The sequence below is a fragment of the Notamacropus eugenii genome, chromosome 3 (assembly GCF_028372415.1).
Source record: "Notamacropus eugenii isolate mMacEug1 chromosome 3, mMacEug1.pri_v2, whole genome shotgun sequence".
NCBI classification, from domain to species: Eukaryota; Metazoa; Chordata; class Mammalia; order Diprotodontia; family Macropodidae; genus Notamacropus; species Notamacropus eugenii.
In genome coordinates, this window is record NC_092874.1 from 135,876,383 (window position 1) to 135,897,979 (window position 21,597).

Below are 21,597 nucleotides of genomic sequence, written 5' to 3' on the forward strand. Positions count from 1 at the left end.
GTACTTTTGAGGGGGAGGAACAAAGTCTGACTCTAAGAAGACTACCCCAGGGTGTGATCATTAAATAATTCTCTCGCTGCTGACAGTAAACAAACCCAAGTGTTTTCTGAACATACAGCTGTCAGTGGGGTACCTGATGCTTTACTTCCATTCTATCCACGTTATGTACTACGCATGAAGACGTATAAAAGAGGACAGAGGGTGGAGAAGCCAGGTGCAATGTGGATGGTGTGCGGTGGGCAAACAAAACCAAATGATGATGTTCCCTAAAAACAAATACTATAAATAGTGGGACAGTGCTGATGTTTCCCCAGTCATTCTGCCCTCAAAAATTTTTTAAGGTACTTAATGAAATCCATAATTGAACCAAGGCTTTTCCCCAGAAATTTCCCCAGTGAGTATCATTTGTTTTCCCCTCGTGCTAAGAGGGCAAATGCATCATTAGGATACTTGAAAGCCAGGCATGCTACTGGAGTGAATCATCAGGAGCTAACCGTTATGTTAAGAATGTAATACAGCAACTAACAAGCCCTGAATAGCAATATTCGTGGAGTAGGGAAATTCCTTTATTTGGAGAGGCAAGAGAATAAGTCTGACATCTGTTTTCAGAACAACCATTCAGAGAGTAAAAGAAGGATGGGCTATGGATAGAACAGTAGAAAAATAACACAGAATGGCTTACAGTTCTTCCAGAACCTATATATTCTGGGGAGCTCTCAATAGGATGCTTCTATAATATAGTCCAAGTTAGAACTTATGGAAGAGATCAGAAAAACAGCTGAAAAATTCTTAGCTCAAGCTTATCATATGATATTCTTTAAAGCAAGGAAGAAACTACCACTTAATAAAATAAAATAAACTTCTCTTCTCAGTCAATGGCTTCTTGGTGCATGAAATTATGACTCAACTTCATAAGAAAAACATTCATTTTCCTATGCTTATGTCTATGGTTTTAGCAAATAATAGGTCTTGCTATGTAGAGAATACATAGAATTTTAAAGGCAACACTATGAAAAACAATATTCATAACTTTAATAACTATATTTGTGTGAATATTTTGGTATACTTATTTTAAAAATTAAAACCCCCACAATATAACTTTTTTAAAAATGCTACATTTCCAAAACATAATATAATGATAATTTTGTTGTTAAAGGATCATTTATGCACAATGAGCAGCATATCTGTTCAATGTGAAATTTTTCTCCATCCAGAGTTCTCCCTTGTCTGTCATCTCTTTTCTCATTTTCTAGTCATTCATATTATCATCTTCATTTCTCTCCTTTCACTCTATGCCAACTCTCTGTCCTAGATTATGACAGTCTAAGAATCATCCTACCAAAATGCTTTCCCAAGGTGACTCTACAATATACTGTCTCTTCTTTAAGCTCTTGTTAAAACAATAAATCTACTGATTATTTGCTCATTCCTGGTACAGTGGGAAGAGCACTAGCTCCCAAATCAGAGAATCTGGATTCAAATCTGGCATCTGAACTCCACTATCTGTGTGACCTTCAGGAACTCACTGAAGCTCCCAGGACCTCAGCTCTCCACATCTGGAAGATGGAGGGGTTGGACTAAGTGGCCTCTGAGGCCCCTTCCAGCTCTAAGTCTAAGATTCTATTATATTGCTTTGACATCTGTTCCATTATTTTTTTAAACTGCTTTCTGGCAAAGTGGCTTCTTATATTTTCATTCTCAAAATACCTCACATTAAACTCCTTTGTCTTTATTTATATCTGTTACCTTGATACTGATCCTATGTTTATCTATCTTTCTCTCCCATTAGAATATAATCTATGCATGCAAGCACTGTTTATTTATGGTACAGTTAGGTCCTGATTAGCACAAATGAGAAATCCCTTTAAGTGGCCATATTATTTGAATTTACACTGAATATTTCCATTGGACTAGAATCACTTACCTTAATTTATAAAGTTATGTAAATATTAGAGTACAAAGGAATGTCACTTCAATGGATTCATTATTCCCACTAATTAGCACCTACCCCAGTCTCTAGCACAATGCCTGGCACCTAGTAGGTGCTTAATTACTTGTTATCTGATTGATACTCACTAATTGCCTCTTTAGCAACATGCTCCAAAGTCTCATCAGGATTAAAGTCAAGATCACTAATGTATGGTCTGTGAACCTCATTCGCTGTCTATTTTTTAGTCTCAGGACACTTACTCTTTTCTTGTTCTACCAGATCATTCAGACCCCACGCCAAGTGGTTCAGCCATCACACCCACCTACAAATTCTTTCAGTATCATAAATGTAGTTGACTTGGGCCTAGCAACCTGGGTTCATAAAGAGTGACTCTCAAACTGAAAACAAATAAATTAATTGATAAAAAAAAAAAAAAAAGTGACTCTCAACTTATCTGAAGATTAGCAAGAATTGGCCATTTTTAACCTATTTCAGTCCAAGGGTTATTATCTTAGTCAGAGAAAAGCAAAGCAAAGCAACACTTGTGCAGTTCTGCCTTCTTTCCATCATCTACATATGACATCCATCCACCCCTAGCAGTGGTCTTACTCTTCCCCCTTATCTTATGTAAAGAATGTTGCTCTCCTTTCCCCAGTATAGTTTTTTCTAAACCATTTTGCTGTCCTTAGATTTCCCTGATAGTGTCTGCTCACACTGAGCTTTAGTATTCTTAACACTATTGCTTTACAGGACCAAGCCACACTTCTGTATTGATCCTCTGTCCTTAGTTAAACCTTTTGTACATTCACGTCAAGCTCGTGAAACAATCCTCCCTTTTCCTTCTCACCTCCAAAAAGGAATGATTTCTATTGGTGTCTTTAGAATTTCATTTTAGCTTTCCCATCCTTCATGTGTTGACTATCCCTATGGAATTTTAATCTATACAATCTTACCCTATCCTTCCTCTGAACAGTTTGAACACTTTCCTAAATCTGAGGATACAGATCATACTATACCTGACTTGATCTTCCTTCTCTATAATGTATCCTAACCTGGAATAATCATTTCCCATTTCCTCCTGGTGGTGGTGGTCATTACTACTACTCATCTGCAGTCATCCTGACGAATATCTGGTCACTGGATCCAGATGACTGTGGAGGAGTAGTAAGGGTGGTAATCTGCACAGCCCTCCGTCACTCAAAACAAAGTCAAGTGCAAGTCATGTCATCATTTCTCTGATGGCATGGTCTTCTTTGGCAACAAAGGATGAACACATACTACTACTAGTACTAGTACTAGTACTACTACTACTACTCAAAAGATAGCATTTAATAGTGCTTTAAGGTTTGCAAAGCACTTTTAAAATACTGTCTCATTTTATCCTTACAAGAACCCTGGGAGGTAGGTACTATTATTAACTCTTCAATTTGAGGAAACTGAAGCAGAAAGAAGTTAAATGACCTGCCCTAAGTCACAGAGCCATTAAATATCTATGTCCAGGTTTGAACTCAGGTCTTCCAAGTACAATGCTCTATCCTTTGTACGACACGGTTGTCTCATTTCCAACATTCCAACTTATGACTACCAACTAATTCCTCCATGTTGGTAAGAGTCAGATCCAATAAAGTATCTCCCTAATTACACAGGGGCAGGTAGGTGGCTCAGTGCTGGGCCTAGAGTCAATAAGACCTGAGTTCAAATCCAACCTCAGACACTCACTAGCTATGCGACCCTTAAGTCACTTAACCTCTCTGTTTGCTTTAATCTGTTGAAGAAGAAAATGGCAAACCACTCCACTATCTTTACCCAAGAAAACCCCAACAAAGAGTCAGACACAAATGAACAATAATAATTCTACTTATCAAAAGATCATCATTAATGCAAATTTAAAAATTATTAGCCACACTGATATGAAAGTATATGAAAACTACCCTTTTAATTCTACTGAAAATATCAAGAAATAATTTCCTCTGGCCTAAAAGCCTCTTCTAGATTTAAAAAGTATGTTAGATCAAGAGCAAAAGACCTTTCTTAGGGAAATGGATTTATGGTGGTAACCAAACTTAGAACAAAGTACCTCTTGCATGATTTTGGATATTGCCTTCCCTGCCCCACAGAAGTGATTTGAGCTACTGACCCATCTAAGGGCAGTTTCTTCTTTCCCCTAACTGAAAAAATGGCACTGTGACTCATGCTTCTCCTTTCACAAAGGATTTTGATGTTGATTTTTAGAAAGTCCTTTCCATTCTCCTGAGGGGAATGATCAAGAAAGGAATGAGGTAGTGACTATAGTTAGGCAACTATTCTAAAAATTGTACTTTAACTCCAAATTGTATTTTGACACATGATTTTTCTTCTCCTAGATTCCAATAAGCATCACATCAAACTCTTGGCTTAGGGGTAGGGTATGGGAAATGTTAAAGGGCGTGGAGGAGACAGAGAAGAGACTGTCAGTTTGTACATAGTTCTCTCTAAGCTATAAATGGTTTGGATATTAGTGTTAAACACCAAAATAGAAATCCTGAAAATCAAAAAAGAGATAAAAAAATTAATTTTTTTAAAAACCTGAACTAATAAATAAAACTAGGAGGATAGATTAAAAAATAGATAAGGATTAGGTAATTAGATTTTTAAAAAGAAGTAATTATAATTTTAAATGTTCAATGAAATGTAATTGTTTTTGGTGGACTTGTGGGTAAAGCAATATCTCTCTCTCTCTCTCTCTCTCTCTCTCTCTCTCTCTCACACACACACACACACACACACACACACACACACACACACACACACACACACACACACCCTGACTCCCCCCCTCCCCCCCCACCCCCACCCCTACCTTTTTTCTCTGAAACTGATTTGGGAAGATAACAAGTTGTAGCAGATATCTGGATAAACACAGTTCCCCCCTCCTGCCTCTCTTCCACACTTGGGATCTGTTTCCTAAACTTCTCTTTTTTTCTATTGCTCTTGCGGTCTATAACATACTCTAATGACAACATCACTTCTGTTTTTGCCACCATTACTCTTTATCCAAATGCATCCACCATATTGTCCTACTTATTCCTGAATTTCCTTCTCTTTAATATACAGTGCTGCACCCACCCCATATTTCTTAACCTATCTTTTCCTTTATAACTAAGCAGTCATTCTCAAACACCTGGGGGGAGGGAATCATACACATAGGATTCTAGCTAAAAATTATTTAATGACACCTTAAGGAGTAAATAACTGCAGATTACTATGAGTAGTATATTACCCCCTCGAGTTCACAACACATTTTTGAGGCTGAAACCAATTTGTGGAATGAAAACCCCTGAGAACTCCTGCTCTATGGCATCCCTACCTCTCCTCAGCCCTGCACTATATTTCAGTCAAGATTCTCATCCCACTAGGTCACCTGGCAGATCAAACTTGATTCTTCACACTAGGATTACTAGTTCATCTGGCTTATTACCCATAGTTTGCATACTCATTCTAGAGCTAATTCCAGATGTCTTCAAAAAATAATTTCTATCTTGTATTTATCTAGCTTGCAGAGCCACAGTACAGCATCATTTAAGCTGTAGACTCTTCGAACTCTTAAAGATCATAGAGATAATTGTATCCAACAATTTCAATGCTTTATTATTTTTCTATAAAGGACAAGCAACTATGAGTTTTGAAAGAAAAAAAAACTTAAAATATCCCTGCTGACCCTGACATAATGCCCCTTCTCATGTCCATCACTCTATTTGGTAAAAAATAAGAGCTTAAATGAAAATAACATTTCCAGTACTTACCAAAATAAGCCCTGAGATGAGTGAGGAAGTACCTGTCAGGGCAACGTAGAACTTCGGTGTTAACGTGTTCAAAAACATGCTCACTGAAGGGGAAAAAAGAGAAAGAAGAACAGGAAACATGAATGTCAATAACAATGACCCTCTTCAATTTGTTTCTGTCCAAATAATTTTTGGACAGAACTCTATTATCAATTGACTCGGGGGGGGGGGGGGGGGTATACAATGGATCCAATCACAAATCTTGAACCATAAAAGTTATAGCAACTGCTAGCTCTACCACCAAACACTAACCTTGTTAGAATATTTTCCATTATGGGGACAACTGAATACTTTATGCAAACAAGCTAGTTACTCAAATGTCAACCAAATGCAGGAAAGATATACCTATATTTTTGTTGGCCCAGTAGACTGAGTTCTTGAAAAGCTAAACTTAAAATAATTCTATGGATATGAAAATAAGTAGAAAAGAACAGTGACAGAAGATACTATACCCCCATGGTAACCAAAAGGAAAGTTAAAAATTGGATGTTCACTGGTAAAACTCTAAAACTTATTTACAGAACTGCCAGGCTGTCCCATTTACGGAGCAAATAAACTATGCCAATATACAAGCTTTTAACCAAATACTCTTCCCACAATCATCTTAACAACCAATTTCTTTCCCCCTCTTCAGTTCACCCAATTCATTTACTAAGACAATTCGAGTTACTGAATTGATTTTTGTTTATATACAGTTTTTCAAAATATGGACAATGACCAAGTTAGGTAGATTTTTATTAGTATAACATTATCTGTCTATACACTGTTACGCTACGTAATTTTAATTATGCATTTTGTTATTCAGAATTGTCCTTTTATTTTCCTGAACTGCTGATTTATCTTTCTACTTTTTCTAAGCAACATGCACTCAACACATATGTTTCCTCACCACATCCTTCTTTGGAAGAAAGTCAGTTATTAGCTCCAGTTTTAAAAACACAAAACAAAATAACTGAGCAGTAGTGTAACTAGGGCGCATAGGCCAACAGCCCTGGGGCACCAGCCAGGAAGGGCACTGCAAGAGGAGAGAGTGAGGAAAGTTACAGAAGTAAAGCAGACACTCATGTTCTAGTACCAATAACTGGAGGGCCACAATGTAGTGGGGAAGAGGGTTGGGACGCTGAAAGATCATGGTGGAGTTAGAAGAGAGACGGGTCAGCTAGTTTTGTCGATATAAAAATGGCTATTTGTCATTTTCAAAGACAACAGTCACCGGAAAAAAGAAATTAAAGGCTGAATTTCCTAATTCATAATTAGACTCCATAGACCTGAGATTCATCTATTTATTGTTCACAAGGGGGATATCTTTCTGCCCTCCACATCCTACCATCTATTCAGAGAAGGTACGTTGTATTCCTTGTATGAACATGAAACATGAATATGTTACTTTCTTTTTAGTGCATTTTAAAAAATAAACCATTGAAACTACAAATAGAGATTAACCCAAATCAGAATCTCTTGGAACCTCATATTGATTCTCCAATAGTGCATGGAATGAAGTGAGATAGTAAACATTTTTTAAGAGTTACTTAGTCCTAGAAAAAAAAGTTTATATGTATGTGCATGTGTGTATCTGTGCATGTGTGTATAAAAAGGAACTCAATTTCATTAAAACAACAAATCCATTCATTTACTCTTAAAATTAAACATGGATAACAAAAGACAATTCAATAAATACTGCATATAATATAGCAAATAATATTAACATATATACATATATATACATATATATGCTTCAGTTCATCATTGTACTCAATTCAAGGAGAAAGAGCATGAAAATGGAGAGAGAATGAAAATTAGACAGGAGAGGGAAGTAAATGCACAGAGAGAGAACCAGAAAATGAGTGACATAGTTAATATCTTATATTTAGAAATAACTCCCATCTTTTATGATATTGTTGGTAAAAATCTGAAAAGTCACATTCCACTTCTACAATTATATAAATGGAATGTCACTATTGAACATTTTTTCCATGATCTGAAGGAAACCTAGCCCATGAACTAGAGCTCTTCTAGTGTGGAATAAAGTTATTAAGGCCAGAGAAAGACAACGGACACATCAAATAGTCGCATCCTCTCAATAAATTACCAAGGGATGATGATAAAGGTAGCCAACAAGTTTGTTTCTGAATGAAATTTTTTCACTTAAATTGATTGAGGTAAATGAAAAAAACACAAGAATGCTGTGTTCCTTTGGATTTTATTATCATTAGTAAGTCCTAATAATGTAATTCATTACTGCCTCAACTTGATTTTAGGTAACAAAAGGAGTCCATCTGAAACCAAATGAAGATAACAATCACCTAGTCTATTTTATTTTGGCACACTGCTACAGTTAACAGGGAAACGCCTTCAATAAGAGTGGATAAAGCTGAGGGAAGGAGAGCAAATTCTGTAAAAATTTTTGACCTGTACAAACCACTAACTCAATATGTTTTGAAAAAATATTTTTGTATGGTTTTGGAAAAAATGCATGCACCACGATGGAATGTAAATAAATGTATATCCAACTCATCATGGACCTCATAGATTTTAAGATTTAAATAAAAAGTCCTGAATTTCTTGGTCCAGAACATATGCATTTCAGGGAGTTAGTTTAATAAATACAGGGTGTCCCAAAAGTCTTTGTGCAATTTTAAGCCTTAGCAGCTTAAAACTTAAGTTTTAATACCTTTAAACTGCACTAAAGACTTCTGGAACACAACATATACTGAGAAGTGTTACTGAAAAGCAATAGGCATAAAGGAAACAAAAAAGGAAAACTGAGTCCTTTCATTAGGGAAGGAGAAAGCTCTTAACTAATTACACTAAAAGGCAGTCGCTTTTAATACATGCTTTTATTTCTTTGAAGAAAAATTGCATGTGCTCCACTGGGATGAAAGGTGGGGGGGAAAGCCGCATTGAAATGGGAGAGGATCTACTTAAAGAATACTCAAGTAAATTAGATTGTTTGGATCTACAGACTTGAATGACCTATAGCTGAGGGTACCTAAGAAATTAGCTAAAATGGTCACAGAAGCCATTCATAATGATCTTTGAGTATTAATGGAGACATGAAAAGGTCCCTGAAAACTGAGAAGGGGAAAACATACCACCTGCATTTTCAAAAGAGAAAACTGAAAATTCAACTGGATTTCCAAACTTTTTCATATGCTAAAACATAATGACAAAAACACATAATCCCAATCAGCCCAATTTTGTAAAGAATAAGTTCTTTCAAGCTCTTCTAATTTCCTTTTAAAACCTGGTAGTAAGTCCAATAAATCACAATGAAATAGAAGGCTTAATATATCTTAACTTTACCAATGCTTTTAATTTGATCCAATATGACATCCTGAAAGCATAACCATCCAAGGAGCATTTATCATTTATTTAATAGCCACTTTTGGAATTGTATTAAGGGCCATTTTTAAGAAAATGCACTTTGACACAATTTTCTCATTTTTATAACTGCCCAAAGATAACAGAATACAAAATGTGTTATTAATTGTGCTTGAGGTGACAAATGAAGTGGGGGTCGTTTACAACTGGGAAAGTGAATTTTAAAAAATAACTTTTGCAAAGTTAACAGCGATGCGTGAATAAAAACAGAATAATATTCAAAAGGGACAAGTAAAAGACAAAGGAGAAGAAACCAAGCACACAGCTACCCAACTATAGGAGGGCTCACTTGTGTACACACAGCAGAAAACTATCATGGAACTAGAAACAGTCATGTGGGCAATACAGTGATCAAAGCCCATACAACATGGCATGCGCTGCATGCCGAGTTCTTCCATTTTCTACTCCTGTCCTGCAGGTTTCTGAAAATAAAGGCAGTTCCTACTTCTGAAGCAAAATGTATTCCTGGAAACCACAGCATCACAGCAAGCTAGCCAAAGCAGGCTGGGCATGTCTGTATACACTGGCACATTTTTCTGCTCAAATACATGCGCCATCATCAGTGGAAACCATCCAGTAAGCTGAAAGGTGTGGTCAGAAGTGAATTAAAGGTATCTCTTAGGCAATGCTGAATGGGTAGGGCATTATAAGGAGGGAAATGTAAGGGCTTGTTAGTCCTACGTTCACTTTAAGGTCACACAACTGAAATGTAATAAAAAAAAAAAAAACTTTAAGAAAATCTAGAAACACACTAGGAATTTTTTAATAAGTTTGGAAAATGGTCTCTACAAAACAAGCCCAAAGCTAGGTTCATAAAGAAAATATTTATGAGAAACCTGGTAATAGTGTCCAACATAGCTTCTATTACTGGCAACGAAAGGTAATTTTCAATTTCTCACTGGATTCACAAATCCAGAGTTGGAAGAGTGTTGGGATTGGAAGCTCAATTCCGTGTGGACGGTCTCAGGCGGGTAAAAGTGGGACTTCTAAATCTTAGAGTCTTACGAGGCCCTCCATGAACAGCGGGGATTCGAGAAGGTCAGATTGAGCTAGCTCGGCTAGCTCGGGTATTTCCGCCTCTCCCCGGGAGATACGTGATGGGTGGAGTCTCCCTGCCCTCGAGATTGTCCCGGATTGGAGCACACCTAGTTACCTAACAGCACGGTATTGAGATGTAAACTGTGCGGCTGAAGGTTAAGTAGGATTGAGGAAGCCTGAAAGCTCTCTTAGCACGTGAGGAGCCAAGAGGACAGTAGGCTCCGCTCCTCTTCTTTCCTCTCTCCCCTCCCCCTCTCTCCCCGCTTGTACTTCTACTTCCAACCCCTTAAGATCCTAGCCTCCTTAGGAAATCTCCCCCTCTTCCTCCTAAGGAAGACCCCCCTGCACTTGTAACTAGACCCTGTAATAAAGCTCAACCCTTGTTCGACTCTGGAACGTCCTTTCTCTCATATGTGCATCCGGCGTGGCCAGCCGAAGACCTCGGAGGTGAGGTAAGAAAGACTCGGGTAGCCCACACAGGCCTCTAGGCCTGACAGTTGGCGCCCCAACAGGGATTGGGAGCGCAGATAATCCTGGGTGCTTCTGGGGTACACCCGGAAGGGGCTGTGAAAGAAGCGAGTCCTGAATCCTAGATTCGGAAGGAGAGAAAGTGGAGAGAAGCTTCCCAAACCCCTGGGAAAAGGGCGGAGATGGGGAATCTATTGCCAGTAATAAAGCCAGAGGAACAGGAGGTCTGGGCTGAGAAACTTCACAGGGAATGCAGGAAGGCGGGGGTCACAGTAGAGTTAGATGACCTCCGAGGTCTTCGGCTGGCCACGCCGGATGCACAGAAGAGACCTCAGAGCCCATCAAATATAATCTCGGTTACAGATAAGGAAACTGAGTCCCAAGGAGATTAAGTCATTTGCCCAAGGTCCAAAGGTCAGAAACATCAGAGGTGAGATTTGAATCCAAATTGTCTGATTCTGAGCCTGAGTTCTCCCCACTGTTCCGGGTAGTGTGAGACAAATGATTTCAAGAGGCTGGTCTAAAATTTTAAATTAATCAAATAGGTTTGGCTTTCCTGACTCTATGAAAATCGTTTGTGGAATATCCAATAAAGATTTTGAAGGAGTAAAATTCAATTAAATGGAATAAGCATTCCTGAGTACACTCTTCCAACTCTTTTATTTGCTTCTCCAAGGAGAGGCTGAGTCACTCTCTCATTCATTCAGAACTTCAAGGCTACTACAATTAAGTTCTTCAAAAGGAGTACGTCCACGCATTGGTCATTAGATCAAGGTTTCATTCGGAGTACCAGCAACTCATAAAGTCTAGAGATGGTCCAAAAACTGTGGGATTCTCAGTAGCCTTTGCCTTGCTTTTCCCTTCACTCTGGCACCATCACTGCTGACACAGAAGGTTGAACAAGAATGAGGGCCATTTTGTATTTTTCTTTGTTACATGAGTTGCCACTTCCAAAAAGTTCATCGCTAACTGGCCAGCCTACTGGTGAAGAACTTTCTGTATTTAGCTCACTAAGTCCTCAGAAAATAGACCCAAGTCTGGGACTGTACTCAAAAGAGCCTTTCCAACATAGTAGAAATATGCCAGAGCTTGTACTTCTTATGAACTTAAGGTCATGTATAAGGATAAAAGTCCCCAGAATGGGTTGCAACCAGAATAATTAGTAAGAACATCCACACTGATAAGAACACAGACACATAGGAGCATTTAAAAAAAAATCAACATTCTAAAGGACTTGAAGGTAGGGTTCTAATTAAATTTTCTTAGTAACTGGGGGTAAAGCAAGATACTTATTTCAACATACTGAAGATCTTTCAAAAATGTTTTAAGTATATTTTCCTGACTTAGTATGGACTTCACCCAGATCTTTGATTTCACCAATAGAGGGAACTCTGGGTGAGAAAACATCCTGGATCAGTGCAATTCAGCATTTGTACTGCAACTTAAGAGTTTTTAGAGTTGCCTCAGCCACTGGGAAGTAAAATGATTTGCCCATGGTCACACAACTAGTCTACGTCAGAAAGATTTGAACCCAATTTTCCACTCGGAGGCTAGTGGTGAACCCTAGATTCACTATTGTGCCTTTTTAGTACAGATAATGGCCATAAAGAAACTTCTCTCTAAATCGTGGATTATAAAAGTTGGAGAGAGAGTTGCTGGTAAATGTTTTATCACCAGTTCTTCAGAAAATAATACTATTCAGGAAACACTTTTTGAGTTTAATCTACATTATTAAAATTTTCTCCATTATTTTCTTAAGTCTAGACAATCCACAGAACAATAAATTAAGCCTCAAGAGTTTGCTGACTTCTGAGACATTAGCTGCTCAAACTGAAAATTTAACCATTGTCTTTCGTAGGCCCTTAAAAGCTGGGTCCAGTAAACTCCTAACTTTGCAGTATAGTACCTATTTAGATCTATAGATGCTTAAAAGGGAGGGGGGGGGGGGGAAGAGGATGTTAAGATAAACGTGTACTAAGCCAAGGATATACCATAGAATTTGACACTTAAGCAATTTAATCAGTCATATGATAGGGTGTTTAAGTTACATAACCACCGGTTGGAGATTTTATAGTGGAAATTGACTCTTCTAATAGAGGGCTAAGCTAGATAGATACTTTCTAAAGTCTCTTCTAACTTTAAAGATTCTATGACAGTAGTTAATATTTTCTTGCTGTTTGCTTCTTTCTCCTTAAAGTGGAGTGACAGACCAATTAATTAATTATTCTGGATGCTAATTAATGAAGGTTTTACTGTGTTTGGAATGGACTGTTTCAATACAGAATTGTCTAGAGGCAGATGGATATGATTTTAGTATTCCTTCTGCAAAGGAAACTATCTTTCTAGACCCTCAGCCACATCAGGGTTGGTAGTGACATTTTTCCTGACATTCTCCTTAAATTCATTTGTGGCTTGTGGAAGGAACACTGATGATGTCATATTAAACCAAGAAATATACCCAGGAGCATGAGTTGTCAAATGACTTAATTGGAGGAATGAATGATCCACCAATGAACTGAAGTCACAATGCCTTCCAAGCCCTGAAACTGACATAGCTGGGTAGAATGATACAGTTTATTTCACTTAAATCAATATTATGGTTATAGTTGAGAGGACAGAAATCCATCTAGCAATCCATGTTTATTGAAGGCACAATGGATGCATCACTGGACCTTGAGTCAGAGAAACCTAAGTCTAAATCCCACCTCAAAAATTTACTAGCCATGTGAACCTGGGCAAGTCATAAAACGGAGGTGATAGTAGCACCCACATCCAAGGATTATTGTGAGGGCAAAATGAGATATTTGTAAGCACTTCTGCAAGCATTAGAATACCATGTAAATGCTAGTTGCTGCTGGTGTTGTTAGTGGTGGAATACTAAAGCCACATGTTAACCCCGTGTAAAATAAGTAATAACACAACAATGACAACATATTTATATCACACCCTAAAGTTTCCAAGTCACTTTCACATACACTACATTGTTTAGTCACTATATAAAACAAATCTGGGAAGAATCTTCACTCAAAAAAAAAATTTTTCTTTTTTTCAAAAAGTATTAGAATGAATATTATAAACTGCAATTATAAATCTTGAGAAAAAAATCGTTCAGTTACAGAATATGCTTTCTTCATTCCTTATTCTCTCTATCCTGGTATCTGGTTCTCTGTTTCCTGTTGACTATAATTAGAAGGGCTACTCCCGTTTATTGATTTCCTTATCTAATGAAGGGTAAAAGACAAAAAATTGGTATCTTTGATAACTTCTCTAACCCATGTGCTTCACTTCAGGTTTTTAGGGCATTAAATCTGACAAGACTGCTCTTCCTTAATCTCAACATTAGTCCTGAAAACCAAAAATAACCTTAACACCACTTTCTACTTGCATGTGACGACAGAGAGGGCATGAATAAGTATGAGCTTTGTCTACTGTTCCTCTAAATGGTTAACTGCCAAAATATACCTTAAACCTCTGTTACTATGACAACCCAGACAGCCTATAAACTAATATTTATTTGACTTTTTGAATCCAACAACAGTAAAGAAATTTAAGAAAAATTTAAGAAAAACAAGATAAAACAACCTAGGAATCCCATAAAAACATGTTTGTCTACATGCCAGTATTCAATTTTACGTATAAATGTACATGTAAAATTAGTTCTACACCACAGAGCTTTCAAAGCAATATAACCAAGAAGTGTTCAATGCAGCTGCAATATGTGCCTCTTATGAAATATGTCTGCCTTCCCCCTTCAGCCATGCCAACTGGCTCTCTAAATAATATCTAAAGCCTCTAGCTCTCCTGCCCTTGATAAACTGCACCATTTCTCCTGCTGAGCAGAAAAAGAGGGAGATATATTTTTAGCCTTGTTCCTATGGCAAGAAAACCCTCATAAATCATTCTCTTTCCTTTTCTCCCTTGATATCATAAGCAGCCTCAGTTGCCTTGGCAACTTCACAGGTAAACTGTTCAGCTAGCTATCTGGGCATCTGGTTCTACTGTGGACTGAATTTCTCCTATTTATTTCCTCTCCTCAGCTATAATCCATAGGAGGCCAAGCTACATCAGTCTGGCTCCTCACACCACATGACATCTCTTCTGTTAAGTCCTTAATGAGTCACTTCTCCCTTGCTAGAATGAGCCCATCTGTACAGTAATAGCTTTGCAAAGCCTGGTCAAACACAGAGAAAAGCGAAGCGCAGCCTCATAGGATCTGTTTCCTCTTGGAATGCTGATAATAGACCTCTCCCTCACCCCTATCTCTTTCTTTGTAAAGCACCTCTTTGAGGTACAGGAAAACTTAGCGGGGGAGAGGGGGGTTCCTAGTGCTGGGATGAGAACTAACTATAACCTTGGAAAGTCATTTGACCTCTTGAAATAATGAGGCTGTACTTTCTCTCTAAAGTCTTTTATGGCTCTAATAATATTAAAATAACCATCTATGAACTTCTATTCATCGTATCTCTTAGACCTATGAATGGCAAGATATTTTTATGGGTACAAACACACTAGAACCTCGAAATGTGACGCTATTCTTGGGATTCAAGAATGTTACAAAATAAAAAGTGTTATAATGTAATCTCTTTGGAACCTCTAATAATAAACTTCTTGGGATCCACTCAATTGTAAATTCTTCAAAAACAGAAGTATGTCTTTTATATCCCCAAGATCATAGAATAGATAGTGTGCTGGACTTGGGAGTCAAGAAAAATTGGGTTCATCAAGTCTCTTATTTCAAATTTAGATATTAGTATGACCCTAGGTAAGTCACCAAAACTTTCTTCATCTATAAAATGGGGATATCTGCTGTACTTAGCCTTTCACTAGCTATCTCTGTGACACTATGCAAATTGCTTAATGTCTCTGACCTCAGTTTCCATCTAGAAAATGTCAGGGTTGGACTCAATGAACCCTAAAGTAAGGTTCCATGCAGCTCTAAGTCTATGACCCTCTGACATTCCTTACAGTGTTGTAAGGGTGAGCTGAGATAACTACCATTTATGTAACCTCAACAAGTTATCTATGATTTATCATTGATCATTATCTGAATTATAATTGAAGAAACTGAGGCTCCAGAAGGTTAATTGACTTGACTAAGGTCACACGTATAATATAAGAGGCAGAATTTGAACTCAGGTCTTCCTGACTCTACCTGATATCCTCGTAATGTACACTAATGTAGATGGACTTTAAAGTGCTATAGAAATGTCAATTATGAGGGCCCAATAAATTTTTGTTGGCTGGTTGATTATCTGAGAAGACCCTATATCCTTTTCATTCCAAATACAGGGTATTTCAATGACGCTTCAAACTTTATGGAATACCTTTACAGCAAAAATATCACTACAGAATTCTCAAAAAATAAGTCAATCTGGATTACCAAATCAGAAATCTGAGGATTTATCCACTAAAATCTTTTTTATCTGAACCACTTTGACAGAAAATTTTCAAAAGCATATTATGTATTTTCATGCCTTCATTGATAGAATACACTGTTCTAACATTTTCTTGATGTTCTGGAATCATTTTTCTAACCTATCATTTTAGCCTCATCACAGATGACCCTCCACCCCCTGCACTCTATTACCCAGACAAACAGGCCTTCTCTCTATTTCTCACACACCCTCTCTTTTGTCCCCTGACCTGGTACTGGCTTCTTCCCTCTCATCACAGCCTTAATCACTCTCTTCCTTCAAGGCACAGCAAATGCACCTTCTTCAACATGAAGCTCTTCCAGAATCCCTCAATTGCTAGTGCCCTCTCTCTCCAACTACCTTTGTAGTTAACTACTTTTTTCTATTTGTATAAAATATATTTATTTTTAATAAACAGACTGATAAACGTCCTCATTGCCTCCCTCGCTAGAATAGAAGCTTCTTGGCAGTAGAGACTGTCTCATTCTTTGTACTGTATCCCCCACTGCCTAATGCAGTGCCTATCACTTAGCAATGTAATTGCTAAGTGGTTGTAATTTGATTGATTATCCATTCTTATGTTGTGGTACAATATGGTTTTGTCCATGGGGCATACATTGAGGCATATAAGGTTGTTGGTCCTTACTGCTAATGGCTCAGACTTCTCTGCTTTTTTCGTTCTTGTGCCTGCCTTAGGTAGTTTTCTTCTTTCTCTCCTGGTAGGCAACCCACTATTTTCTGATACTAGCAGCATTCCCTGATTGTCATTCCCTTGCCCAGTTTAATTTGCTACTTTGAGTCTGCTGTTTATTGTAAAATTGAATAATTAAAAATTGAGGAGGAATAACCTGAATAGACAGTATCTGGGCTCCACTGACACTCATGTAATGTTAGGAGATCAAGATGGAAGGTCCCCAGAGAAAAGGTTTACATTTAGTGGATCCCAAGTGGAAGGTTTATAGGAGGGTCTGAAAAAAGAGGAGAATTCTACAGACTGCTCGATACATTTCACTGAGGATAATAATGGTGATAAACGGGTAGTTTGGATGTTTTCACAGACATTCTAGGAAAATGTCATGGATCCGATTGCAAAAGTCAAATTCTTTCAATACAAAGATCTGAAACTGAGAAGTAATGCAAATGATCATCTGCCTCCCGTTCACATTCCCAGAAGACAGTCTAACTTCAATCCCAGACTGAAACTTCAAACCTGGACTAGGCCAGAAGATCCCCAGACATTCTTTTTTTCTTCTTCTGATGAGTTTGCCATTTTATTAAAGGTAATAGGAAGCCACTGAAAAGTTTTGGAGGAGAGTGATATGTGGCCTAGTTGATACAATGCTAGGCCTAGAATCAGAAAGATCTGAGTTCAGACACTTACTAGCTGTGTGACTCTGAACAAGTCACCTACCTTCTTCTTGCCCCAACTTCCTCAGCTGTAAAATGGGGATCATAACAGCACCTTCCTCAAAGGGTTGTTGTGAGAATCAAATGTAATAACTGCAAAGCTCTTGGCACAATGGCTGGCACACAGTTAAGTGCTATATTAATGTTAGCTACTATTATCAATTTGGCAGCTGTTAAAGATATGTTAGAGAAAGGAAAGTGTATTTCAGTCAGGTTTTCTTCCATATTTATAGTCTCTTTCACAAAATTTAGCTCATAATATTATCTGTTCCTCTAATAGTTCCATATGTATAGATTTTGCCTCTTCAATAAGAGTTTAAATTCCATAAGAACTGGGATTATGTCTCATATTCCTTTCATTATCTAGTCTAACTTCCATATTTTTTAGATGGAAATCAGGGCCATTTTAAAAGGGCATAGCACTAGTTAAGTAAAAAGGTGCCAAAATTTCTCATCATAAAGAAAGGAATATGTTCATCCAAGTTCCTAGCTTGAAGCCACTCCTTTATTGGAAGTTATTTTTAAAAAATTTTTAGTCAACTCATAAATATAAATTGAGATTATCTTTCCAAAAAGACTAAGATAATTCATTAATTCTCTATATGCTGAAGCAGAAATCCCAGGGGGAAATATAATGGAGAATGCCAAATTGATTACCTGTTAAGAGGACTTCAAAACACTGAATACAACCAATTGCTAGAAAAGCTGGCTAACACATATTGCTTATTATAATAAGCAATATTACGTGCCAGGCCCTGTGCTAAGTGTTTTACAATTATTATATCATTTGATCCTCACAACAACCCTTGGAGGTAGGTGCTATTATGATTCCCATTTTACAAATAAGGAAACTGAGGCAAAGAGAAGCTAAGTGACTTGCCCAGGGTCAGGCAACTAAGTAAGTTTCTGAGGCTGAATCTGAACTCAGGTCTTTCTGACTATCTAGTTGCCCTTGGCTACTAAATCAGGTAACTGCTAATCCTAAAAAAAAGCACAGAAATTACTAAGAGAAAAATGAACAAAAGTATTGAATAATTCTCTGTATTACAAAGAACCTTCAATCAAAGAAACAGTAAGCACTTGTTACTATTAACTTGTTCACCATTAAGGGGAAGCTAAGCAAAAGGAAAATGAAAGATTGCTGTTACATTCTCACAGAATGAGTTAGAAGTAAAATCAGGAATAAAATTCAAAACTGTCATGCACACTAGAGTCCATCATACAACCCTCCTCAGAAATAGAATGTAACATTCTAACCATCACGGAGCTTTAAGAAGGTTATTACATTTGGATTTGCACTTATCTTTTGTGCATACTAACTGTATCATCTGAGATGATAAATAACAAAATAAAGAATTTTAAAATAGAAATTCTACAGCAATGCTTATTACCATCTTCTGAAAAAGAACTTAATTTGTTTTCAATAGTTTCATTCTATATGTTCCATTTATACCTTTTTTTTACTCCAATTATTTATACACAAAGTAGGCTTTCAAAGCCCTCCGGGGCTGAGCTTGAGGAGTTTGAATCAACAGAGCAAGGTAGTTTAGACAAGATCTCACAGGGTGTCCACAGGGAAAGAAAAAAGCTGAAATCAAGGCCAACTTTTCTTCTCTTATTATTACATAAAACACTTCATTACAACGACTAATTATTTCTCTCCAGAGGAGAGTGCTGCTACATGATGAAATGCCTGCAGGAAGCTGCACAGTCACCTTTCTCTGCAGGGGAGAAGCCACAAAGACAAGAGGACATAAGCGGAAACCACCAACCAAGAGCAACTCTTCTATATATATATTCAGTTGCTTCAAACTGCCTGGTGTCCTCAGTTAAGAACTTCGCTTATGTATTTTAAAAATCAAATCACTGGATTGAAATCCAGCTGCCTGCTGTTCATCTCCACCTGGACGTCCCAAAGGCACCTCACAATCAACATATCCAAAACAGAATTATTATTTTTCCCCAAAACCCAGGCTTTCTCTTTACTTTGTTATTGGTTGCAGGTCCCACCTTTCACAACACAAAGTGTCATCCGGACCTCTTCACTCATCCTCACCCCCACAAGCAAGTAAAAGGCCAAATCCTGTCCACTCTACCTACCTGTGCTTCACCACTCATTCATCCCACAATGACCTAATTCAGGTCCTCAGCTAATGCAATGTCCTCCTAATTGTTCTCGCTGTTACCAACTGCACCCCACCCCCCCATCTTCCACACAGCTGCCAAATTAATGTTCCTAAAGCACAGATCTACTTCATTTTTACTGTTCAAGAAGTGCATTGGCTCCATCTTATGCCTTTGGAAAAAAATACAAACCCTTCTGTTTGTCCTTGAAAGCCACTCACCACTGGACTCCAAACTCTCTCCTCACCTCTGTCTCTAGGCTACACTTTTAAAAATTTAGTCTAAGTAATTGCTGCCTCTTACCAGAGGCTTTTCCTGATGGCCCCAGCTATTACTGCTTTCACTTTTTACCCCATTTACTTCGCATTTATTTATCATATTTTTTATTTTCTTATCTTTGCGCGTCATGTTTCCTCTCAGTGGCAGGTAAGCTCATTGAAGGCAGGAATTGTTTCAGGTTTTATCTTTTTACCTCCAGCACCTGGTTAGACTGGAATGGAAGAGGCACTCAATGACTGCACTGAAAGTAACGCAACAGGCTGATGATCCTTCCTTTTTCTGTCTTCCTGCCAAACTCATGAATTCAGTAGAAGTGAGTAGTAGTTAATGGGATACTTTAAGAGGAATCTTTCTTCTTTGCTATGTATTAGTAGGTGGATTTTCCCTTTGGAAAAAGTGAATGCTCCCAATTTGAGAGAGGTCAGAGAAGCCCAGTGGATTTAGAACCAGAAAGAATCCAAGTCCTCTAGTCCAAACCCCTCATTCCTATGAGAAAACTGAGGCCTGAACAATTAAGTTACTTGTTCGTGGTCCCAGAGGATTCAAACCTAGCTCTTCTAATCCCAAATCCAGTGCTCTTTCACTTATACCAGAAGTATAACTCTGGGATGCAGGAAGGACTGACTTTGGGAGGAACCTCTTTCTGAGGAAAAGTCACTTTATATTTTCTTCAAGATCACAACAAATCAAAGATGTTACTGTGAATTGCCTGAGCATGGTAGGAAGAAAAAAGAGACCTGCTAAAAGTTAATTTTCTCATTAATTTTGAATCTTGAAGGTTCCACTGGATCCCTCTACATGTCCACCATCTTACAAATTACTCTTTGCTTAGTTCCAGAATTAAAAGTCACTCCTTGATGAGATGATGTATACTGGACATAATGAGCTGGGACTAGTTTAGTTTCAGCTTGAACAAGCATGACTCTAACAATCTTCCAAGACACAGATTTGTCTACCCATTTCTTTTCCATTATGTCTTTAATGGCTTCATCAGGTCTTTGTAACTCTGGGTCATCTAGATTCGTAACTTTTCTGGGAATTGAGGCATTATACTTCCTCTAAATGACCTTGTCCTTTGATTATCCCTGTCAAGCAATTGTATCATATTTAATTTACCCCTCTGAATCTGAAAGACCCAGGCATTGGAGATTTTTTTTCTTTCTTCCCATGGTATTGGGCCATATGTATTTATTTTGAGAAAGGTACCTCCACCTCCAAACAATAAAGGTATCCAATCTTCCTGAGGCCTATATCAGGGAGGTTCTGATCATGATAAGACCAGCATAGTCTGCCTTAACGTCCATAATTTTGCCCTTTGCTTAGCCTCAAGCTAATCCTGAGAAAGCTGGTTTGGAACATGTAAAAAGCTGGCTGGCATCATCTTAAATTGCACTGCATCTAGCAGAACATGAATAGAACTTCACATGGCAGCGTCTTTATTGCTATGCTAACTGTGAACAAAGTCTCACTTTAATAATTCCCTGTAGAATACAAATAGAAGAACTCCACAGGAATAAAGCACTATCAGCATTCAAAGAAATAAAAATAATAACATAATACTTGAGTGGTCCCTAAAATACACACTTAACAGAAGCAAAATCTTTAACTGTTCTGCAACATCCCCTAATGGAAATTCCCTCCACACACCAAAGAAAGTGAGAGTGGCTGAGGAAGCACCATAGTTAATTCACTAGTTTAGGGGTTCACGTGACATGATGCTTTAAGATCTGCCAAT

At 37.8% G+C, this 21,597-nt stretch overlaps 1 protein-coding gene across 3 annotated transcripts in view; it reads right to left on the reverse strand.

The window, feature by feature from the left end:
• Positions 1-21,597, reverse strand: part of ST7 (suppression of tumorigenicity 7) — a 294,589-nt gene that overhangs the window by 152,134 nt on the left and 120,858 nt on the right. For all 3 annotated transcript variants that reach the window (XM_072652961.1, XM_072652964.1, XM_072652962.1), the window contains exon 2: positions 5,713-5,795. In XM_072652961.1, coding sequence (XP_072509062.1) covers positions 5,713-5,795 — 83 coding nt within the window. The remainder of the gene's footprint in view (positions 1-5,712; positions 5,796-21,597) is intronic.